Source organism: Eurosta solidaginis, chromosome 3, assembly GCF_040869045.1.
Source record: "Eurosta solidaginis isolate ZX-2024a chromosome 3, ASM4086904v1, whole genome shotgun sequence".
Lineage (NCBI taxonomy): Eukaryota > Metazoa > Arthropoda > Insecta > Diptera > Tephritidae > Eurosta > Eurosta solidaginis.
Genome location: NC_090321.1, coordinates 31,569,299 through 31,595,320, shown reverse-complemented (window position 1 = coordinate 31,595,320; position 26,022 = coordinate 31,569,299). Strand labels below are relative to the sequence as shown.

The following is a 26,022-nucleotide window of genomic DNA, read 5'->3' as shown; positions in this document are numbered from 1 at the left end:
GCGAACACACACACAGAATTTGATTTTTATATATATAGATAGATGTAGATAGACTGAAGCTAACAAATTTTTTTAACGGCGGCAGATTACTAAACATCCAAAGGGAATAATAGCCAAATTCAACAAATGCAGTCAAACTTTAGGTGTTAAAATAATCTAAGATTGTACGGCAGCCATAGTTCTGGAAAATCCCATTTGTAGGGAAGGTGCCACGCCCCTTTTTTCCCAATTCCATATTTTACTGGAGGTGTTAGGTCTTAACATCATATAGCTTCTTACCAATTTTCATTATCCTATCATTACTACATCCAGAGATATATTCCATTTGTATGGGAGGTGCCACGCCACCTTTTTCCTATTTCCACATTTTCTTGGTGGTGTTAGGGATTGACTTCATATAACTCCTTACTGAATTTCAATGTTCTGGCATGTATACCTTCAGAGTTATGCAGTACCAAATATTCCATTTGTATGGGAGGTGCCACGCCCCTTTTATATATATCGAATTTATGTTTAGCCTAAAACATTCGTGTTAATCGAAGGAACCTATAGCCAAAATTTGGTGATGATTGAAGTGTGTGAAATACGTTTCCATAGCGAACACACACACACACATAGTTTCACTATTGTTTTACTATAAATAAATAAATAAATATGTTATATCTTTGACTGTGGTATGACAGTTTGAAAGAGAGGCTGAAAAATCATTTCTTTGGTTTATAAGAACCTCCCTAATATACATATTCATTTTAAAATTGCTTGATTACTTAATATTGACGTGTACAAGCCTTTTATCAGCGCCAATGGACATGAATTTCTGTCATAAAATACTCCGTAGGAATATTATTTGTATTATATAATAAAAATTATTTTCTAACTACTTTCGTTTATGAACAGGCCTAACCAAGCAGGGTATTATAGCAGTATTCTATGGTCCAGATCCCTTCTGTGGACTCACAATAGTACAAACGAGGAAAAACCATAAAGAAAGACAGCAGTTCAGCCAACACTGGATTGAATGCCCAGGGCAAAGACAGGTTAAATTATGCATACTACGAGCAGAGTACCAACATTCAAACTCATTAAACTAATACCCCTACGAATGAACCTACGAACTTTTACCGGGTGGAATACGGGACACTGTAGTCTACGACGCCACCTAAGTAAGTGTAGTATGAAACGGCGGCTGCGAATGCGTAGCTCCGGCAAGGCAGAGGCACTCCCATTTTGGTGACGTGGCTCTTAATCTCTTCGTTATATGGAGTAAAAAGCCTAAGAGGTACTTAAATTTAAATAAAGCTCGAGCATGATTATAATTTCGTTTAAGTATGATCATAAAAAAATTTCCAGTTAGTATGCCTCTCTCTCTCTTTGGAGATATGAGCAACTTTGAGAGTATAGAGAATGCTCCGATTTTAAAATTGGTTTTTGCATTTGAAAGCTCAGCTGCGTGAGATGGATATGTTTAATAGAATTAGAAGGTATATATTATAGGGGTGTACACTCAGAGAAAAACGCCGTTCTAAAATCCAGCACCACCGGACTCAGTTCAAGCTTTTCATTTTCTTACTTTTCCGTTCTTAAAATACGAACGACCTGTTCTAAAACAACAACCTTGTTCTTGAACTGACACCAATATTCTTGAAAAGAGAACGGCTGGTCTTAAAATATGAAAAAATGTTCTATTAATGAGAACAATGTTCTTAAATTAAGTTCAAAAAAAATAAACGGTATAATTCGTGTGCACCGCAATGTTAAATACAACATTTGGCACAAGGTATTAAGCAGTTGTAGTGGCCCAGCGACTACGATGTTGCGGTTGTGATCATGTGGCGCGAGTTCGATCACCGTCAAACTCTAAAATTTTTTTTAAATAATTTGTTTATGTTCTATTTTTTTTAACTCTTATTTTTCGTTCAGTTCCATTCACATATGAGTAGGTATTTTTATGTGAAATGTTTTATGTATATATGCAGATTACGTCTTCAAAAAAGGATAATTTCTCACTAAGAGGAATGTATGAAAAAATGTATAAATGCATTTTTTTCTTAAACTTTTGGATGTTAATAAAAATTTTTTTGTTATATTTTTTATTTATGACAAAAAAATTATTATTAATAAAAAAAAAAGGTTACTAATTTGAAAAATTACCTTCCCACTCCCCTCCTCTCCAAAGGTCAAGCACCACCGTTCTTGAATTGAGACCGAAAAATGTTAAATCGACTACAAATCGTTCTCGTCGCGTGAGAACGAAAAATCTTAAATCGAGCCCAAGTAGTGTTTGAAATAAGCACAGAAGGTTCATATTGTGGTGCACACGAATTATACCGTTTCTTTTTTCTTGAACTTAATTTAAGAACATTGTTCTCATTAATAGAACATTTGTTCATATTTTAAGACCAGCCATTCTCTTTTCAAGAATATTGGTGTCAGTTCGAGAACAAGGTTGTTGTTTTGAGAACAGGTCGTTCGTATTTCAAGAACGGAAAAGTAAGAAAATGAAAAGCTTGAATTGAGTCCGGTGGTGCTGGATTTTAGAACGGCGTTTTTCTCTGAGTGTATAGGCCGGCCCAAACAAAGTCTCTCCAAAGCTTCTTTGCATTCTAGGACACTTATTGATGAAGGACTACAGCTTAAGCACGCTTCCCCCAGAACTTCTGCTTGTTTCTTCACGACAACAATTTCCGCCTGAAAGACCCTGCACTGATCGGCAGCCTGAAAGATATACTTTTTTCTGGATGGACACAGCAAACAGCAGACCCAACACCTTCGATGTACACGTGTATAGTATCTTCTACAATTCCCGCATCCTTGCACTAACCCTTCGGCTTTATTGTGGCCCTAAGATCTCTTTCGGAGCTCAGGCGTGAGATCATGTACTTCGTGCATCCTAGCATGCCGTTGTATGCAAAGAGTGCCACGAAGGCTTTATTCGCCAGAAAAGACTTAACTAATAGGACTGTAGTACTACGGGTGCAGATAACTGGTTCTTTTCGCTTTCGTTATGAAGAATACTAGAGCCCTTCTCGAAGATTGCAGGACGCGGTTCAGTTTTATGCAACCCTCATAGATTATTCTAAGCCATTATATAATCGTACCACCTGCTATATGCAACAAAGCAGTGAATATCTTATCTAAACTTGGCGATTTGAACTTGGCAAACGTTTTTATCGGCCATTCAATTTCGGTGTTTATCAGCAATCTTGCTACTGCTCGCTCCGTATGTGTTTTGTAGACGTTGTTACACAATTCTTCCGTGTCATCTTCTTATGGTTATTTTATGTTAAGTAGCACATCAACGGTCTCTTCAATACTCTGCGACCATTTCCCGTCATTCTTTTTTATTAGTCCTTTGACTGTATTCCTTAGATATGATTTTCCTCAGTCTTGCCGTATCGCTGTAGCATTCTACGTCCGTACACACATTTTTCCACGATACCCTTTTCGATCTGCTGATTTCACATTTGTAGATTCTCAACAAATCTCTATATTCGTCCCAGCATTCGGCGCTTTCAGCAACTTTTGCCAGCTTAAAAATCTCCTTTACATGCCCTCCAAGAAGACAGAATCCCTTGCTCCACCATTGTGGATTAGCTTTTTCATGGAATCTTCTCCGAGCATAAGCTCTGTTTAACGCAGCTGTGTGTACGTCTGATAAGAAGTTTATGCACTCCTTGAAACTCTTCTACAGTGGTAAACTCTTTAGGTTACCCCTGTCTTCCAGCCAAAACCGATTAACACGTTGACTGCCAAGCTTACCTAGCAAAAATATAAATGTTGTGCCCTGAATTACAACGGGATTTTTTTACAACGCATAAAAGTCATGCTCCCGACGCGTTTAAGCATGTTTTTTTATGCTGTGATCACCGATGAACACTTGCTGTTTATTTTAAACTATTAATTTTTTTTTTTGCAATGTGTATCGCCGTTGATCACATTGGGAAAATGTAAATCAGTGTAAGGCTAGAGTTCATAGCGAGCAGTTACAAGTATTCAGTGAAAAATCGAAGTGAAATTGTGCGGGTATGAATTCTGGGGAAATACGCGAGGTGTTGGAATCAGAAAATTCCAGTGACAGTGGGGAAGATTTTAGTCCAGATGAGAAATCGTACATCCCAGATTCCAGCAGTGATACATCGAGTGATGACAGTATCCAACAAGACAATCATGTGAGTGCTACCAATTTTAATAATATCGCAGATAAACGTCAGACTGGAACTACGACAGAATGGAATCGCCTGTGATCGGAGAGACTTTGATAACTTTTGAGGAATGCTTCAATCTACCCCATACCTCGCAACATGATGCCTGTTCGCCATGTCAATATTATAGAAAGTTTTTGACGGATGAAATCTTGGATATTGTTGTTGAAGAGACAAACAAAAATGCTAACAATCAAATACGTGGGATCAGTACTCGCAGCAACAGTATGATGAATCAATGGAAGGACACTGATCGCAAGGAGGTCATGGAATTTCTTGCAATAGTCATGTATATGGGTATGGTCAAATATCCTTCAATGGAGGACTATTGGAAAGCAACTACCCTGTTCAATTATCAATTCGTCCCAGACGTTATGACTCGCAACCGGTTCCAACCGGTTCTTGGTAAAATTCATTCACTTCGCAGATAACGCTCAGTCGTCAGAAATAGTGTCTAAAACTTTTAAACTTTGTGTTTTGCTATGGACTAAGCTATTTTTTTCTTTTAAAAAAAATTTGCATCTTTCTTAAAACTCCTTCGGTTAAGGCCCTAGCCCCTAAATTATAGGGACCTAAGCGTGTATCACCGGTGATACATTGGCAACTGGGGTTAGTTTTTTGTTGCGATCACCGGTGATACACTGGCAGTCAACGGGTTAAAAAAAATAAACCAATTTTTCTTTAATAATTTCTTTTTATTAGTTACAAATTATTCACAAATTCACACTCAAATCTCAGCCCACAGCGATGTCTCGATCCGTGCAATCTTTTCATGCAGCCAAGGCACGAAATATGGCACATTTGTATAAACGCCCAGGTATTTAGCAAATGCACAGCCATTACCCCAAGATACTATGCCTGCTACTTTACCATTAACCAAAAGAGGGCCACCTGAGTCTCCTTGACAGGAATCCTTACCACCAATTCCACGTAACCCAGCGCAAAACATTGCATCCGTTATACGACCACCACCGTAATCCTCATTACACTCCTCGTTGCTCACAATAGGTACTTTAACTTCATGCAAATAATTTGGACTAATTCCTCCGGAAGCAGTTGTACCCCAACCGGTAACTGTCGCAGTAGCACCTTTTTTCAAGGGAACTTCCGCTAGCTCTACTGGTTTAATGGTGATATTGTTAATTGGTAGTGGGGCAGCCAAAACCACCAGGGCTATATCGTTATTTGTAGTATCGGGATCGTATTGCTCGTGCATTATCAACTCCTTAACAGGTAAAAGAACACCGTCGGCACTACGTCGGTAATTAGTGCCAGCAACAACTTTATATTGGCTAGCTACCTTACCGATAACGCAATGTGCTGCCGTTAGAACAATGCGTTCGGTAATAATGCTACCGCCACAACTATGCGAGTATGAGTCCGCAATACGTTCATCGTTGCGGAGTTCCATGTCGGTGTTTTCTTCATCTATCGCACGAGCCCAGCACACATCCAAAATGGTTAAAGCCAAGAAGGCTGTGAATATTGAATGAATTTCCATCACAATTTAGCGGCCAGGATGTTAATTTGAAGTGTACGGAGTTGTAACTGATCAAGACCTCGGTTTGTTTACGACTAACTGGCGTGTCGTCGACAATACCATTAGCGTGAATTGAAAATTAGGAACATATTTAAAATTTTACGATTCTTGAATAAATTAGCACAACACATATTTGGCTTATCAGTGCTATCGATCGAGTTTAGTAAGTATGTATTTAAATCTTTTCTAAGCTTTCTACCGACGTGTTTATGAGTTATGATGTGATAACCTGAACCTGCTCATAAAACCACATTTGGTTAGCACGCAGAAAAGTTTTTCATCGGTGGGCAAGTATCTAAAAACTCTATGTTAGAGAAACCCGAAAAAACGTGTTCATTGTAATTACTTTCTAGAATTTTTTTTTATTTCCTTGATACCTATCTTTGACATTTCTGTTAAGTAAATTACAAAAACAGATATCGCTCGTTTAGGAGCATAGGGCAAAAACGAGTTCTCTCCACCGAGTTCTGTTATGGGCTAGTCTCTTAACCTCTCTCCACGACCCTTCCGACTGACATTCGGCGTGAACAGTTCCAATCCATGTCGTCCGGGGTCGTCCCCTCCGCCGAGTTCCTTGTGGGTTCCAGTCAAGCGCCGTTTTTGCTATACATGATTCTATATGATTATATATGGCCGATCCATCCTTTCTAGAAATGAGCAGAAGTTATTGGAATCCTAATATCATGATCCCAAGGCACAATGGCCGTAATCAATTTTTTTGGTATTAATACTAATATCATAAGTTAAGTAGCTCTAAAAATTAAAAACGGCCTGTACATGAGTACATAATGAAAATGCAATGAAAATCAAAATCCACGCCTATCAACCCATGTAAGTCCAGGCGGTGGACATATCGTTGCATTCTCGTTTTAAAATCACGAAAACACGGCGAAATGTATTTCTACTTACGCCCTACCTATACGTGAATGGATGCTTTAGGCAGTATCTCCACCGTTTCAAACACGATGAAATAACATATATGACCATTGTAGAAGTGAAGCAGTAGAGGATATTTACCATGTATTTTTTAATGCCCAAGGTACCAGAACTGTATATGAAGACTGCATAGCATATTTGGGGAAAATTACACTCCCAAGACATTCGTCGGGCATATGCTTGAAAGTAACGAACAATGGACTGGGGCATGCGACGTGTTCGCAGAGATTATGAAGTGGCTAAGGGGTCGAGGCAGCGGTGACCACGCAACATAAAGAAATACAAGACGCGCATTTGAACACTGCCTCTCCAACAGCGTTATATGCAAAAAAGAAATGAAATAGTAAAATCAGAGGTACGGACATACCGACGGTGACATACCTCTCCAGTCATACCAACCGCGGAATAAGCAAAGAAGAAATGAAATATTAAAGGCTGATATACGGATTATAGTGATATACGCTGATAAGGCCCTTTCAAACGAAGAAATAAGTACGTGGAAGTGAAGAAGCAATAACTCTAACTCTTTAATAGGGGCAACTAGTGATGTTACACACTCGCTAAGTATTGAGTTGGATGTTAGCCCCAGCTTATCCGACGCCGTACGACTGATAAAGTACTTCAACAATGCGCCAAGGAATGTAAAGCCTCCCGACGGGATACTTGGCGGTAGTATTGGATGGATATGGTAAGTAGTTGATAGAAGTTTTAGTGTTATTAGTGTTGTAGTGTTGTTGTGTAGGCATGCAGAGCCCTCTGAAATTTTCATAACAGCTAAGATTGACCAATAGCTAAAATAGCTGTAATTATACTCAGCTAAGCAGAGCTCACAGAGTATATTCATTTTATTCGCATAACGGTACCTCGTAACGCCATAAACTAATCGAGATAGATATAGACTTCTATATATCAAAATGATCTGGGCGAAAAAAGAAATTCATTTAGTCATGTCCGTCCGCCCGTCCGTCTGTCCGTAAACACGATAACTTGAGTAAATTTTGAGGTATCTTAATGAAATTTGGTATGTAAGTTACTGGACACTCATCTCAGATCACTATTTAAAATAAACGAAATAAGACCATAACCACACCCACTTTTTCGATATCGAAAATTTCAAAAAACCGAAAAAGTGCTATAATTCATTACCAAAGACGGATAAAGCGATGAAACTTGGTAGGTGGGTTGACGCAGAATTGAAAATTAGTAAAATTTTGGACAATGGGCGTGGCACCGCCCACTTTTAAAAGAACGTAATTTAGAAGTTTTGCAAGCTGTAATTTGGCAGCTGCGTATGTAATGTTCGGTTACACCCGAATTTAGCCTTCCTTACTTGTTTTCATTTTTTTTTTTCTTAGTTAAGGAATGCACTCTTGAAGTATTTAACGATATCGTGGATTGGTATTTATCAAAATATTGAATTTATGGCAAGAAAAACTCGATTGCGTCCAATGTGGTCACATTTCTTTGGTACACTTTACACGGATCAATAAAAGCTTGCAATAAGTACGAAATAATATTCACATATTTATTTATCTAATTTTTTAATTCATTTAGTATTAAAATTTGATTAATTTTTAAGTCCTCAGCGATGTCTCGATCTGCGCAATCTTTTCACGCAACCACGGCCGAAAATATGGCACATTTGTATAAACACCCGGATATTGAGGAAATGCACAGCCAATACCCCAAGATACTACACCAGCTACTCTACCATTAACCAAAAGAGGGCCACCTGAGTCATTTTGACACGCATCTTTGCCACCAACGCCGCGTAAGCCAGCGCAAAACATTGCATCCGTTATACGACCAGCATAATCCTCATTACATTCCGCATTGCTCAAAACAGATACTTTAACTTCTTGCAAATAACTTGAACTGTTACCTTGAAATGAAATTGTACCCCAACCGGCAAGTGTTGCAATAGCACCTTTTTTTACGCTATCTTCAGCTAACTCTACAGTTTTGATTGTGTAATTATTAATTGGCAACGGAGCAGCTAAAACCGCTAGGGCAATATCATTATTTATTGTACTGGGATTGTATTGCTCGTGCATTATCAACTCCTTAACAGGTACAATCACACCATCGCCACTACGTCGATAATTAGCGCCAGCAACAACTTTATATTGGCTAGCTACCTTACCGATAACGCAATGTGCTGCCGTTAGAATAATGCGTTCGGTAATAATGCTGCCGCCACAATCATGCTCATATCCATTCTTTGGTTTCAAAACATCCTTTAAGCGCATGCTAACCTGATGTGGATGTGCAGATATATCAACTATTTGACCGCCAACAATACGTCCATCGTGGCGGTGTTCTATGCCTGTATTCTCGTCATTTATTGCACGAGCCCAGCACATACCCAAAATGGCTAAACCCAATGGGGTTCCAAATATTGAACATATTTTCATAGCAATTTCCAAACGATGATGTTCATTTAAAGTTGATGTTGTTTTTAGTGATCAATTCGCCAATTTATTTGCGACTAACTGGCACACCACAGACGAAGCAATTGGTATGAGTTGAAAATGAGGAACACGATTAAAAAATGTATGATCCTTGAGTAAAGTGCCACACTACATATGTATTTGCCTTATCTGATACTGTCGATCGATTTTACTGAGTATGTACTTAAACTTTTTCTATATTTTTGAAGTTATATACGTATTTATGATTTAAGATAGATATAATTACATACAACTATTCATAGAAATTTTGTTAGCTAATATGCCGTAAAGTTTGTGTGAGCAACACTGAAAGTAAATAAAATGAGCAGAGGCCATTGGGCATCCTATTATTTAAACACTCACTAGAAACATTAGCCTTGTTTTCTTTTACATGTATATACAACTGCATTCGCTGATAAAAAAAAACGGTTATCATCACTTAGATGATTAGGAGACCCATCTAGCGGCAATTATTGAAGACTCGCGGCAGTAGTAAATAACTTGTCCTGAATAGCGGAGATACGCACCTCTGTTGATGATGAATAGTGGACTCACACACTTTTCGATCGTAGAATTGGAGAATAGCGTAGAGATAAACTGGGGCCCTATTCAGTAACTATGAGTTTTGAAAGGTACATTTTTCTTTCATACAAATTATATGAAGAAAAAGTGTACATTTTAAAACTCACAGTTACTAAATAGGGCCCCTGGACCCAGAGTCTAACTCATACTCTGAAAGTTAGCAGTACCAATTTGCTGCGCAACAATTTCAAAAGTGTAAATAAAGTTACACACTTACCGTCTGTTTAAAGTTTAAGTGCATGTGTATATACATGTAATAAATAACACAGGTATTCCCACTGTGCGTTTGCTGATTAATGGATTAAACAGATGCAGTCACGATGTACGTCATTTTCCACTGACAGCTCGCAAGTGGAATAAAGTGATACACTTAACGACTGACATAAATACTTCAATTCTGCACAATTACAAATTTCATTATCAAAATAATAGCTGTGTTTTTTTTACATCTATAGACGTTTACGCTTAAACTTTATATGGACTGCTAAGCGTCAAACTTTAAATACACCTCTGAAATTGCTGCGCATAAAATTTGTTGTACTACTAAATTTCAATACTCATTATACTCAGATGTAACTGAAATATGTGTCAATGTTTCACGCTCTACACTAATTCTATGTATTCGATGCGTGTCCACTATTCATCGCAACTGATTCAGCTATATGTTATACATTATGGCCACCAGAGGTTTGTGTCTCCGATTTTAGGTACACCCTGTTATGTAGCTAGTTATTTAACGACTGCCGCTAGATGGGTCTCCTAAGCATTATCTAACCGAGGGTAAGCGCTTTTTTACGGGCAAACGTAAACGTATACGCGTGTAAAAAAACACGGCTAATAATAGCTTTTCCTTCATTAGCTGACAAGGTGATAGCCTAATCTCCTCATTAAGCACAAGTATATCACCTGCACCGTGTGCCGAAGTCCACACTCCACTTCTGGAGTTTCTGTTAGACTTTCGTAGCGTAATTTTTGCATGGAAAGTTGCAAAGCAAATGTTAAAAAAAACCCGCGATCTTAAAAAAAATATTGAAACTGGTTTGTATGAAATTACTTTTTGCAAGTTACTTCAGGCCCTTATTATGAGCATTTTTCGATCTTCGATCTTCGCTGGCTATCGAAAATCGAATTAAAAATTGGTGTTATGACATCTAATCTCTGTCGAAATTTTCGTTGTATATCTATTTTAATATTAATATCATCTGGGTCCCGAGACACAGCAATATACCTGGCAAATGTTACGCGCATCTATTCGTTAAATACTATTTAGAAATTAATTAGTAAATAGCCATAACTTACTTAAATATAATCTTATGTGGTATCACAACCTACCTTCTTGTTGTACAAGTGAGCTTCGTCGGCCGGGGTGGCTACCACTAAACCCAACATTGCCTAACTTAATCTACCTATGTTGATGATCATTTGCCGAGGTACAAGCACGAACAATTGGAACGATTTGATATGACCACGTTAAAGTTTCTACGTCATCCCTCCTTCCGTAAGGAACTTTGGGTCACCAGACCTACTGCTAAATATATGATGATACTTTCATATTTGTAACAGGATTTGCAACGCAAGGTAAGTTTGACAATTAGGTTGAGCAAACTTTAAATTACGCTCCCAATCCGTTGAATTTCGAAACTTTTCACTCTTTCATTTCACCAATACTTATAGCATTTTCGATACAAAATAGGTGCATCATTCTCGCCATGTTGATGAGTGATAGGCGCGCTCCCGCATATCGATGGCTAACTAATGTCATGTTTGTACTTTTTTGGTTTTCAGAGATAGATGCCATAACTGACTTGTTCAAGTGAATTTTTTTGGAAAAAATTTGTTACTACAATTCGACCAAGTTTGGTGGAGGTCATAGCGTTTCGAAGTCTGGATGATCGGATGTATCTGGCGGTTGGAACAATCTGTCCCGAAAAACCATGGGGAAAAAAAGATATCATTTTTTATCAATTGGTCAGGTGTTGCTCACCATCTAAGTACTTTCTATTACCTGCTGCAGGCGATTTGCACGGGCTTCACTGGAAAACTGTTACAGCTCGCCAAATATAACAATTGTTAGCGTAGGGCGATGGATGGTCTTAACTACATTAAAGTACATCCAGCCTTAACCAGATGGATCGGCTGCATGTTAAATTGCAGGATGATTACATCACAATGGGGATTGTACGAGGCCACGAAATCAGTGGACAGGGGAACGCCGCAGGGAGGGGTGCTATCACGTCTGCTGTAGACGCTGGTCATCAACCAACTGCTCAGGTGATTCGTTGAGGGACCCGTAAAACCTACGGCTTACGCAGATGACGTTGCAATTGTCATAAGTGGAAAGTGCCTTCCAACGATTAGTTCTTTGATGGATCGGGCGCTTCGGGATATTCATACCTGGGTATCTAATGTCTGGTTGAAAGACAATGCGGAGAAGACGGATATGGTCTTGCTTACAAAGAGGTACAAGGTCCCAAATTGGATCAGGCCTAAGTTAGGAGGGGTGACCCTACAGGAGAAACCTTGCGCAAAGTATCTAGGAATCATCCTAGACAGTAAGCTGTCATGAAAGCTCAACGTGGAGGAGAGGGTGGAGAAGGCTTCAACGGCACTTTATGTATGTGGGGTGTACGTGGGGCTTATCGCCCTCTCTTTCTCATTGGGTTTTTACAGCGATTGTAAGCCCTATCCTATACTATGGAGTTCTTGTTTGGTGGAAAGCCACACAAAACGCAACCTATCTCAAAAAATTAGAGGGGTATGCAGACTATCAATGCTTAGCATTACGGGAGCCCTGAAAACAACCCCGACAGCTGCACTGTATGCCATTCTGCACATTCCACCTGTGGATCTGGTAGCAAAGAACATAGCGTTAACAACTGCAACCAGGCTCGGTGCCTCGGGGCAGCTTGAGCGCCGACCATACGGCCATAGTAGTATAGCGTCATCAATCACAAGACGAACAGACTACCTGATTCCCTATCTGCGCTTCGAGGGCGATCTTAAGGCCACAATAGAGGTGGACGGTTGGCGCAAGGGTGGTCAAATGGCGGACGAGGCGATATATGTGTACACAGATGGTTCCAAAATAGTGGAAGGAGTAGGGTCTGCGGTATACTGTGCTGATTTGGAAATAAACATATCCTACAGGCTGCCGGATTACTGTAGCGTTTGCGGAAATAGTAGCCGTAACCAAAGCAGTAGAAACCCTGGAAGAGAATAGCTTAAGCTGCAACCGTGTTAACTTTTATATTGACAGTCAAGCAGCAATTAAGGCAATAATCTCGCATAGCACAGCATCTAAATGCGTGTTAGAGTGTAAGCAGTCTCTGGAGGGAATCGGGACAGGGAGAAGCATTCATCTATATTGGGTCCCAGGGCATATGGGAATAGATGGGAATGAAAAAGCGGATGAACTAGCTAAAGGGCGCATCCCTTGAAGCTTTCTCCGTAGACGTCCCAATTAGACTGGGCGAAATTAAGCGAAGGTGAGAGGTGCACATGATCGACCAAGCAGGAAAGGCGTGGGTTCAAGCGCGGGGCTGTAAAGTGTCGAAGATTATGTGCAGGTGTTACAACCTTAGACTAACAAAGTTGCTTCTATCATTAAAAAGAGAGGACTGTAGACTCATGACGGGTATTCTGACTGGGCACTGCCTTCTGGCGTCACATGCCTTTAAATTAGGCTTGATCAGTGATAGCAGATGTAGAAAGTGCGGGCTGGAGGAGGAAACGATCGAGCACGTTCTGTGCTCTTGCCCTGCGCTTTCCAGGCTAAGACTTCAGCTATTAGGAGCGATACAGCTGTCAGATCTAGAAGCAGCAAGTGGCTTAAATCCTAGGAAGCTTCTAGTATTTGCCAAGAGGACGGAGTTATTTTATAACATAGGTCCTGCTTTTTGATAGGGTTTTTCAGTTTGATCGTTAAAACAAACTTCTGGTAACACTACGGCCTTATTCAGTCCTCATGGACCGGCCAGTTCAACCTAACCTAACCTAGCGTAGGGTTTACAAAATTCGTTGTCTCGCGACCAATGCCAATGCTATCATCTGAACCTCTGGTCACACTCCTCTCAATTGTTTGATCACCTGACTTCAGAACAACGAATTCATTGTCACCATTATGACTGATGGCCAATCCGCAAGCTCATTGACCCGGCTTAGCTCCTTCGATCTACAATAAAATTATGCAAAGTCTTCATTGCTCGACATTTTGACAACTCGTACTTTGACGATTTTGCTTTGTCGCATTGTTTGTCGATCTGGAAGCGTAATGTGATCGTCGCTCCATGAGGAACACGAGTACGATGCCATGATGATGACGAGCCGAGTCGTCTGCGGAGCCGCTTACAATTGTTTTAGGAACTTATTTTATATACATATGTACGTATTTCAACTAAAATTTGCTTTCTTATCACCCCCTGTCAACTTTTTTTCTTAAATTAAGTATCCATTTCTGTATTCACAGTATTTTTAAAAAAATTTGTTTATATTTATTATGACAACCGTACTGTTACATAGGATAAATATTTTCGTCCAAAATATTTGCACAACTGATCAACATATTATTTTATGTTAAACATAATTACTAACTTATGAAACCAATAAGAGATTATTAAAGAGCTCGCAAAGCTTCAGTTGAGTATAGTTAAAATTTTTACAGTCAAGTAACCGTTTCAAATCGTACAAACATTTTTCAAAATGGTGACTCAATTGGTTTGCATTTTAGCACTGCTAATCACAGTAGCAAGCTCTAATGCTGTCGCTATTCGCGGTGGCGTTGCTACTACATCTGCTTCGCATCCTTACTATGTGTCCATACAAGATTCGGATGGTACACATGTTTGCGGCGGTGCTTTAATCAGTAAAGATGTTGTAGCCACCGCCGCAAGTTGTTTAGCTGACTACGTCGTCTCTGAATTGGTAGTACATGTTGGTTCCGGCAACTCCATCCCTATCGCGATCTCTAAATTTGACTCCGCATACGATTTTGTTACTAATGAAAATGATGTGGGTCTACTTAAATTGGCACAGCCAATTGTTTTATCTTCAACGGTTGGTATCATTTCAGTTGCTAGCTCACAACCCACCACTGGCGCTAGTGGTGTGGTGGTCGGTTATGATACAAACAATAAGTTGGTAGAAATTCCAGTGAGTGTTATTAGTAGCGCTGATTGCGCATCAGGCAAATATAAATACAACGAAGATGAAGTATTCAATTCAGAAGTGTGTGCTCTTGCCACGACAAATGACGCCTGCGATGCCGAACCCGGTAGTCCATTGGTATCCAATAATCAATTAATCGGTTTGGTTTCATGGGGATATGGCTGTGCCAATAAAGGCAACCCAACTGTGTACACGAATATTGCAACATTGAACTCATGGATTTCAACCTCATCAAAGAGCTTGTAAATTTACTTATACAATAATTAATTTAGTAAATTGTAATAAATCATTTTATTTGAATTGGTACTAATTGCTTTAAATGTATGAAAACATTTATATGAAACAATTTATAATTTATTTAATATTTTACCAAATTATTAAATAAAAACAATTTTGTATTAAAACTATTTCTTTCTTTGCTTATATAATAATTTTCTTAAATTTTAAATAAAATTGTGTAATTGTCGTGGCAGTGGAATTAATGCTCTAGTTATTAATAAAAAATATTAATAACAAAAGAAATTATTATTAAAATTCCAAAAAGGTTTGAAAAAAACGCATAATATGAATTTTTTCATATATTTCCCCTATCGAGAAATTTTTCTTATTTGATGATGCAATCTGAATATATATTTAAAACATTTCATAACAAGTTTGAGAATTATCTGTGCATATATGAATGGAGCTGAAGGAAAAATAAGAGTTAAAAAAATAGAATATAAAAAAATTGTTTTAAAAAACTTCAGAGTTTGACTGTGATCGAACTCGCGCCGCACGATCGCAACAGCACCATCATATACGCTGTGCCACTACAACTGCTTAATAGCTTGTGCCAAATGTTGTATTTAACATTGCAGTGCACACGAATTATACCGTTTCTGTTTTCTTCATATTTTAAGACCAGCCGTTCTCTTTTCAAGAAAATCGTTGTCAGTTCAAAAACAACGTTGTTGTTTTGAAAACAGGTCGTTCGTAGATCGAATTGAATTGAGTCCGGTGGTGCTGGATTTTAGAACGGCGGTTTTCTCTGAGTGTACAGGCTAGGTACACTCACAAACATCAGAGTGCCCATATATTGCTGTTTAAATGTTTTTTTGAAGGATTAATTTTTGAATTTTCCTCCATATCAATGCAATTTGATTACTCCTTGCGACTAAAAAATGAGTTTTCACACAATTTAACAAAATAAATAATAAAATATGATTACTTTGGCAATGCGCACACGAGGCTACGCGTCATAGACGCGTATTAGACGCTGCAGGCGAAATCTGTACGCTTTGGTGTTGAACACATGTACTTGAATGGAGAGCTGCACACGAGGCGCAAGCTGCAAGAAAGCGACAAAGCATGAAAGCTTCGTGTAGCTAAGCGTACAGCAATATTGGTCGCTGAGCGAACGTACGCTTGAAAAAAGGAAGAACAAGATATTCGTAACATTTGTATACTCAGCGTGCTTTGCACACAGAGTATATTAACTTTGATTGGATAACGGTTGGTTGTACAGGTATAAAGGAATCGAGATAGATATATCAAAATCATCAGTATCGAAAAAAAATTTTATTGAGCCATGTCCGTCCATCCGTCCGTCCGTTAGCACGATAACTTGGGTAAATATTGAGGTATCTTCACCAAATATGGTACACGAGCTTATCTGGTTCCAGGATAGATTTTTATTGAAAATGAGCGAAATCGGATGATAACCGCGCCCTCTTTTTATATATATAACATTTTGGAAAACAAAAAAACCTGATTATTTAGTAAATAATACACCTAGAATGTTGAAATTTGACGTGTGGACTGATATTGACTCTTGATAAAATTTGAAAAAAAACATTTAAAATGGGCGTGACACCGCCTACTTGCGATAAAATCAATTTTACAAATATTATTAATCATAAACCAAAATCCGTTAAACCTATCATAACAAAACTCGACAGAGAGGTTGCCTTTACTATAAGGAATGCTTTGAAGAAAAATTAACGAAATCGGTTAAGGACCACGCCCACTTTTATATAAAACAAGTTTAAAAGGGTCGTAGACTAAAATAATAAGCTATAACTTAGCAAAAAATAGTTTTGAATCAATGATGTTTCACTTGTCAAGTTTTAAGGTAAGAGGAAATGGGGAGACATTTTTTTTTAAACGGGCGGTGCCACGTGTTATGTAGAAAAGTAATTTATCTGAAATGAAATGTACAATTGAAGCTCCCACTGAGTATATAATGTTCGGTTACACCCGAACTTAGACACCTTTACTTGTTTTCGAATAAAAAATACTTTTAAATATGAACGTTTTTAAGCATCTGGGGGTATAATATTTGAATATTTTTTGATACAAAATTTCAAAATATACTGGCTGGGCGAATGTACCTAAATTTTAATGTTTTCTTGTCACACTTAGGCTGCAACCATTGTGAATTCATAAAAGTGAAAAATCTTTCTATTCCTCCATTGCCATACTTACTTGTCAAATAATAGCTGACAGGGAGAATGGCTGTCGCGAATGGCCAGAAAATGGAAGAAAGGTTTGTTTTTTGCACGCTCTTGTTAAATTGAAGTGCCATGAATCGCCCATTTGTATTTCAAATCAGCTTTTCTTTTAATTCCGTATAGACAAAATCAGACTTCATATTGATTTTAATTTATAAAATCTAGTTATTAGATAAAATATGAGCAGCCAGTTAAGCAAACATTTTAAAATATGTAAATAATGCAATATACCAGTCGTTTACAAAAATGTTTGAAAAACACTATTGGCATTTGATTTAAGTAACCGAACAGCGATTGAACAGGTCATCGAGGCTGTTTATTATTGTGAACGTTTTTTTCATACATTCGCCACATGTATGAATTCACAATGGCTGCAACAATCACAAAAATTTGATAGTATTTTTTTGATTTCGAATTAAAAACTTATTGCGGATACAATTTTTTTTTTTCAACTTTTTTTTTATTACTTTTTTCTCATTTACTATTGCTCACCTTATTTCGTGATATTCATATACATATTTATTTTATGAACCAATATTTACGCTAATTTTGTTTTAGCAGCAAATATGAACAAAATAAATACAGACATTCAGTATTTATTTTTAAGCTGGCTTATATCATAACACTATGTGAAACCAAAAAAATTCATGGGATGCCGTTTGTTAAATAGATCTTCAGGACATAAGAATAACTGCTTACAAAATTTTCCCTGCAAACACCGAAGTTATGAATCACGATAAAAAAGGGGGGTTCCTTATGAACCTATAACTTTGTTGGCTTTAAACCGATTTTCGGAATGCCCATATGTGTTTTAAAGCAACTTTTCTTGTAAATTTGTATATAAAAAATCAGACTGCATATTAATATTCATTTCCAAAATCTATTTAATAGATAAAATATGAGCAGTAAGTTTTGGAAACATTTTAAAATATGTAAAAAATGCAATATACCAGTCGTTTACAGAAATGTTTGGAAAACACTGTTTAGAAATTGGTTTAAGTAATCGAACAGCAATTGAACAGGTGACCGCGGCTATTTACTTTTGTGAACGGTTTTTACAAACTTGTATGAATTCACAATGGCTGCTACAATCACAAAAATTGTATTTGCTGTCTTTTTTTGATTTCGAACATTGTAAATTCATATTTTGGGAGTAGTACAATTATACTTCACTTCGCAACTGATATCGTGTTTAAATCAAACTGATTAGTTATTCCTCAGCTTGCGCTGCTTTTATACTCTATGTTGCCTCGTCAGCATATTTCTCCAAAGATCTAGATGTTTCACCTTCTAGAATCTCCTGCTTGGTTAGCAGCGATATACATGTATATTTGTAGTTTATGCGTTTCTCATAGTCATATGCGTGTGTATGTGTGAGTAACTACTTCGGCTGATGACTACATGTGTGTGTGATATCTCGTCGTCGCATTCTATGTATGTGTATAAATTATGATTTATGTGTTCATGTATACCAGTATGGCTCGCTTTAATGTTTTTGTTGTTGCGTGATTATTTACTAACAGCCTAGTGATGTCAACATTTGCCACAGTATGAAAAAAACGTTCACAATAATAAACAGCCTCGATGACCTGTTCAATCGCTGTTTGGTTACTTAAATCATTTGCTAATAGTGTTTTTCAAACATTTTTGTAAGCGGCTGGTATATTGCATTATTTACATACATATGTATTTATATTATATTTGCTTAACTCGCTGCTCATAGATTTTAGCTGGCAGGGAGAACGGCTGTAGCGAATGGCCAGAGAATGAAAAAAAGTTTTGTTTTTTGCTCGTGGCTAATAAATGGAATTGCCATGAATTGCCCATTTGTGTTACAAATCAGCTTTTCCTTTAAATGTGTATACACAAAATCAGACTACATATTAAAATTCGTTTCTAAAAACTAGTTAATAGATTACAGCAAACATTTTAAAATATGTAAATAATGCAATATACCAGTCGTGTACAAAAATGTGTGAAAAACACTATTGAGCAAATGATTTAAGTAATCGAACAGCTATATAACAGGTGATCGAGGCTGTTTACTAATGTGAACGTTTTTATCAAACATTCGCCACTTGTATGAATTTACAATGGGTATGGCAATGCAGAAATAGAAAGATTTTTCACTTGTATAAATTCACAATGATTTCGAATTTAAAACTTATTGCGAGTACAATTTTTTTCAACTTTTTTTATTACTCTTTTCTCAGTTATTATTGCTCACCTTATTTCGTGATATTCAAATACATATTTATTTAGGAACCAATATTTACGCTAATTTTGTTTTAGCAGCAAATATGTATGATATAAATACAAACTTTCCGTATTTACTTTTAAGCTGGCTTGTCTCATAACACTATGTGACACTAAAAAAATTCATGGGATAAGATATCGTTTGTTTAATAGATTATTGATAATAATATTAAATAATAATAATATAATATTTCTTCGACAGATGTCGCAGCACTGTAAAAAAATCAATTGGGAGGAACGCAATAGAAATAGAAATAATGAAAACAAAGGATAGGTCAATGGTTTGAACAGCGGGGTCAAAATGTTGCGGATGAAGGAGTTGAGCAGCTTCCGTAATGTATCTATACAACGGACTATGACAGTTATTTTAAAATGTGCTTGCTTTTAATTTAATTTAAAAATACTTTCAATTATAAAAACTATATCCATTGTGAATTCATACATGTGGTGAATGTTTGAAAAAACGTTCACAATAGTAAACAGCCTGGATCACCTGTTAAATAGCTGTTCGATTTTTGTTCAATAGTGGTTTTCAAATTTTTTTTTAAGACGACTGGTACATTGCGTTATTGACATATTTTAAAATGTTTGCATAACTGACTGCTCATATTTTATCTATTAACAATGTTTTAAAAATTAATATTAATTTGTTGTCTCATTTACTGTGGATACATTTGAAACAAAAGTTGGTTTGAAACACAAATGAGCACCCCAGGGCACTTCAATATCTCAACCGCGAGCAAAAAACAAACCTTTCTTCCATTCTCTGGGCAACCGCTTGTATGAATTCACAATGACTATATCATAACCATTAGAAAAATAAAAAAAAAATTTATGGCGCGATAACCTCAGAAGAGATTTTAGGCCGAACTTCTCTGCCAATTTGCGTCGCGCTTATTTAAAATTGTTCCTACAAATTGGCGGGACGGGACCTACTTGTTTTATGCCGACTTCGAACGGCATCTGCAAGGCATATGAGTTTTCACTGAGAGCTTTTCATGTTCAAATACACTCGAAGTGCTTGCGGAACACTGCCGAGGGGCCACCTAATTGAAAAAACTTGTTTCCAAAATTTTGATGTTGCTTTGCCCGGGACGTGAACCCAGGATATTTGGTGTAGTAGGCGGAGCACGCTACCATCACACCACCGCGGTCAATTATAAGAACAACAAATATATACATATTTAAGTATGTGAGCTCGACTCGAACCCATCATCTATTATTCTCCCATCGGGTTAGGGAGTTGAATATACCCGCGGTAGTTATGCCTGTCGTAAGGGGCGACTAAAATAACAAATAGGTTGAAGGGGTTGTGTAGCGCAACCCTTTCAGATTACCGGCGCAATATAAAGCTTCTCCATACCCAATTGTCAACCTCACCTATCCGTGGCGAATTCTGCTTCATTAACAGCTGAGGCTCTGGCAACCCCGAACTCCTGATGGATCTAGGGGGATGGGAGAGCGCTATGGCCTTGAAGGTCGCATGTAATAATAACAAATCGTTCCCGAGATGGTCGGGCTTGGTACCGGAACGTACCGAACCTGCATCCGGTAAAGGATCATCAACATCGATAACACTCCCCCAAGGCCTTCGGGGAGTTTCCTTATCACCACAACAACAACAACAACAGTATATGTTTATGACAACTACACGCATCGGAACAACTCTACATAGATCTAAGCAAATAAAACTGTACCAGATGTTTTTTGCAAGAGAACATCACGAGATATAAGTATATCTATTCATAATCTTTTAAAGCATTAACAACTAAAGGTATATTAAGGCGTATCACGATCACTATTGCCCGCGAAAAAAGAATTTACACACATTACAGCTTCGTCGATTTTAAAGCCGCCTTCGACAGCACAAAAAGGATTTATCTATATGCTACTATGTCTGAGTTTTGTTTCGCCGCAAAACTTACACGACTGTGCAAAATGATGTTGAGCAACACCATTTGCTCAGTCAGAATTGGGAAGGACCTCTCCGAGCCGTTCGAAACTAAATGAAGTTTCAGACAGGGTGACCGCCTATTGTGCGATTTCTTTACTTTGATGCTGGAGAAAATAATACATGCTGTAGAACCTGACGGCTCTGGAACAATATTCTATAAAAGCGTGCAATTACTGACGTATGCTGACGACATTAATATCAACGGCATGTACAACCGCGCGGTAAGTTCTGCTTACTCCAAACAGGAAAAAGAAGCGGAAAATAAGGGTTGAATGGTGAATGAGAACAAAACAAAGTACCTGCTTTCATCTAGGAAGGAGTCAGCGCATTTGCGCCTTGGCAACCACTGTTTCCAGCCACAATTTCGAAAAAGTAAAAGGATCTGTTTTTTTGGCAACCAGCGTTAACATAAACAACAACATCAGCGAAAGAATCACCTTGCCAGTAAATGCTCCTTTGGACTAAGTGGGCAATTAAAAAGTAAGCCCTCTCTCGACAAATAAAAATCTTGCTCTACAAGAAACTTGTCGTAACCGACTTAGTAACTATATAACATCTGATGAAGCAAGTGCTCCTCGAAAGATTTACACACCCCAACACGTTGGCAACGGCGAGTATCGAAGAAGGTTAAATGATGAGCTACACTCGTTTTACACAGAAATCAACATAGTCCAGCGAATTAAGTAAAACACAGCGGATACGCTGGTTGGCCATCTTATGGCAATGCAAAACGATACTCCAGCTAAGAAAGTATTTTTATCAGAACCCGCCAACGGAAGCAGAGGAAGAGGGCGGCCCACACTCTACTGAAAGGACCAGGTGGAAAATGATTTAAGTTTCCTTCATGTTACCAATTGGCGCCAGTCAGCATAGCGAAGAAGCAACCCCGCTTATTTTTAACCGGTTTTATTTAGCTTGAATTTGAGTAGCGTTTTATACGAATTTTGTAATTTAAATTTAAGTAACTTCCCGATAACCATGCAATAAAAAGAAAAAACTTCGCTAGGTGGCGCATGGATCGCGATATTCAAAAAAACGTATTTGTGGTCCGATTTGGCTCATATTTGGAACATATATTACACACGAGAATAGAAAGCGACCTATGAAAAAATCGCCGGCAGGTGGCGCAAGGATCGAGATCGATCTTGCACAAATATTACATACAGTAAGTGACATCAAAATACTTTGGAGCACATAATTTTTAAATTTAAGTAAATAAAATAATTAAAAAAATTGTTTAAGTCAAACGGTTTATTGAAAATCACACTGTAACGAATTTACCGCAAATCCTCTTATTTGCAACCTTCTGCTAAGTTCGAATCACTAAACTGTTGAATAAATAACACCACTATTCAGTAATGCAAAATGGTCTTTATTAAAGTACTTCACAATAAATAACTCTACTATTGCTCGACAGATAGCGTGCTTAATCAAAACTGATTATTGCGCCTCTACTGGTGTCGCCTTTTATCAGGCATGCTTAACCAACGAACCGATATCATTTCGTTACGATAATTAACGTTAATAAACGAAACAAATTCATTTCGTTTCGTTTATTAACGTTAAAAACGTCAAATTAACGAAATGATTTTGCTTCGTTTTCTGCCATATCAAAACGAAATCAAATCGTTTATGTTGATTATTAATTTCAAACTATGCTGGCAAAGCTGATTGATGGCGGAGTCATTAAAGGTGAAAGCATTAGCCAAGCTGATTGCAACTTTGCTCACGAATTTTGACAGTACGAACATTTCTCAGAGTATTTTTGACATTACCACCAACGAATTACACAAACAAATTACATGGAGTTTGTGTGTGTATGTCCGCTCGCTGTTACCACCTTACGGCTTCACCATGGCTATAGCATTGCCAGCACAATTCAAACATAAAGTATCACGTTTTTGTTAACGTTTTTAACGTTAACGAAAGCTTTTCGTTTCGGCTAAAAACGAGATACAATTTATCTTGATAATTTCTTTATCGGTAATATTTCGAAGTGTTTCAACGGAAACGGTGGAAATTTTTTGATAAACGATTAGCTTAACGTTAAGATGCATCCCTGCCTTTTATACTGTTTGGTTTACTCGTTGACATTTCTAGGCGGTTCTGTTCTAGAATCTACTAGTTGGTTATCTGCTATAAGTTTCTCAGCTATAACTACAGATTCACAGTTTTTATATCTCCTCTCACAGCTCATGCGCGTGTGCTTGTGAGCGACAGTTATATTGCATATCTCAGATAAGATATCTGCATGTGTTTGTGCGTTGCTTCTCCGCTGCGTGTACGTACATATGTGTAGACATAATGATTGAATTATTGATGTGCATCAAGTCACTGCTTAGCATCGGCTTAGAGATGGCAGTACCCCTTAGTGTTGCTAATATTCTTGACAATACTTATGTACATACATCAAGTAATAATAATACTAAAAGCTAGAAAATAATTTGGTAGGTTCTAGGTACTAGTCATCATACTCCTCATCAATCTCTGGCGTTGAACAGAAAAATAAATAAAAGCGTGGGCCGCGTCAAATTTCTGTTGATAGTCAACCGCTCATGTCTTTATAAATTATCTTTTAATATATGCATAAGTAAGACCAACTGAACCTTAATTAGGTTATGCTACGCCTAACGTTTTAAGGAATTCCAGGCGGCCAAGGCTTTTATTTATTTTTCTGATAAACGCTCTAAATTAATTAGGAATGTGACGACTAGTACCTTACATACTTATTTATTTAATTGGCGCTTAACCGTTTAAACGGTTATGGCCGTCCAACAAGGCGCGCCAGTCGTTTCTTCTCCAACTGCCAACTGCCGCCAATTGGTCACACCAAGGAAGTTTAAATCGTTTTCCACCTGGTCCTTCCAGCGGAGTGGGGGCCGCCCTCTTCCTCTGCTTCCATCGGCGGGTTCCGATAGAAACACTTTCTTCGCCGGAGCGTCATCTTTCATTCGCATAATATGGCCTAACCAGCGCAGCTGCTGCGTTTTAATTCGCTGGACTATGTTGATGTCTGCGTAAAGCTCATCGTTAAATCTTCGGTACTCGCCATCGCCAACGCGTAGAGGTACATAAATCTTTCGAAGAACTTTTCTCTCAAACACTCCCAGAGCCGCTTCATCTGACGCTGTCATGGTCCATCCTTCTGCACCATATAGCAGGACGGGCTTGTGACGGACTTGACTTATAAGAGTATGATTTTCGTTTGCCGGGAGAGTACTTTACTTTTCAATTGTCTACATAGTCCAAAGTAGCATTTATTGGCAAGAGTGATTATTCGATGTTGTTGTTAGTGTTAATGCTGGTTCCCAAATAAACGAAGCCTTTTACTATTTCGAAATTATTTGAGATGGCCTTCAAAACTAAATGTATTTAATTAGCAAAACTTGCTCGTATTACTTTATACAATGGTTTTTGTAATTGATATTAGAGAAAAATTGCAAAGTTCACAAACGGCGATTTTTACTAGGACATGTTTCTGAATTTCACTTCTTCATCAGCTAGTTTCTCGGGAGCTGAGTATTGAACTCGAATCTCCAAGATTCATGCTGGTTTAAAGGCATATGCCTTTAACAACTCTAATATCAATATTCAAAACTAAAATTTTATATAACACTGTGGAACAAATTCAGGTTAGCAAAAGTTAGGTCGATTCTGAGAGTGAGGGGTGAAAATAGAGGCTGAATTAGAAGACTCGTATCGCGGCGTTTGTTTATGTTAGTTCGAATTTTTTTTAATCGATCTTCGAACTTTGCAGTCAAATGCCGATTTTTAGCATATTGTTTGTATGGTTTTTTAGCTATGATTGGTATTTTTTCAATCTGTTAAAGCCAAATTATTGCTAGAGACCTGTGCAACAATTAAAATAAAAATAAAAATTTATTTAGAAAATTTTTGTTGGTAAGGTAACTAGATTTATCTAATATCTTTGTCAGAGTGCACAATTTAAACATGTTAACGATTGAGAACTATTTTCGTTTCAGGTACAGAGGAAAAAATCTCCAGATGCAATAATCGCTGAAATTTGTTGGTGGCATAAAAGCACCTTTGAAGAAGAGGATGACGAGGAAAAAGAGGAAGAAGGGGAAAACAAAGATGAAATTCCAGAATTTAAGTTGGACGAATTTATCGACCTTTCTGATAATGATGACGATGACCAAGATATTAGAGGGATCAGTGATGTTGATACACAGCCGCCTGCTAAACGGCGACTGGCCAAATCATTAATTTAATTTATTTAATTTGCTTACTTAAAACTTTTCATAACTAACATTTCAAAATTATATTTTTCCCGTATTTTTATAATTTCTTTCTCAACGTTTCTTCAAAACCAAAAAAAAAAAAATCCAACATTTTGCTTCATGCCTTACCTTCTTTCATTTATTTTCAGTGGCATTAATTTAAGTGGAAATTTTATATATGTAAACATGTAAAACATATTGTTTGATTT

General features: G+C 37.6%; 3 protein-coding genes across 3 annotated transcripts; 1 reads left to right on the top strand and 2 right to left on the bottom strand.

Moving 5' to 3' along the window:
* Window positions 1-4,876: 4,876 nt before the first annotated feature.
* On the bottom strand, window positions 4,877-5,804 carry LOC137246309 (trypsin zeta-like). The gene has a single exon (XM_067777418.1). It carries the CDS (start codon window positions 5,701-5,703, stop codon window positions 4,930-4,932), a length of 774 nt encoding a protein of 257 aa, XP_067633519.1. The 5' UTR covers window positions 5,704-5,804; the 3' UTR covers window positions 4,877-4,929.
* A 2,378-nt stretch (window positions 5,805-8,182) lies between these two features.
* Window positions 8,183-9,285, bottom strand: LOC137243531 (trypsin zeta-like). Its single transcript, XM_067771335.1, has one exon. It carries the CDS (start codon window positions 9,090-9,092, stop codon window positions 8,253-8,255), a length of 840 nt encoding a protein of 279 aa, XP_067627436.1. The 5' UTR covers window positions 9,093-9,285; the 3' UTR covers window positions 8,183-8,252.
* Window positions 9,286-14,408: 5,123 nt separating this feature from the next.
* On the top strand, window positions 14,409-15,119 carry LOC137243533 (trypsin-like). The gene has a single exon (XM_067771337.1). The coding sequence runs from the start codon at window positions 14,409-14,411 to the stop codon at window positions 15,117-15,119; it is 711 nt and encodes a 236-aa protein (XP_067627438.1).
* Window positions 15,120-26,022: the final 10,903 nt, after the last annotated feature.

Excerpts from the sequence above, each read along its gene's own strand:
- LOC137246309 (XM_067777418.1), bottom strand. The coding sequence starts at position 5,703 with ATGGAAATTCATTCAATATTCACAGCCTTCTTGGCTTTAACCATTTTG.
- LOC137243531 (XM_067771335.1), bottom strand. The coding sequence starts at position 9,092 with ATGAAAATATGTTCAATATTTGGAACCCCATTGGGTTTAGCCATTTTG.
- LOC137243533 (XM_067771337.1), top strand. The coding sequence starts at position 14,409 with ATGGTGACTCAATTGGTTTGCATTTTAGCACTGCTAATCACAGTAGCA.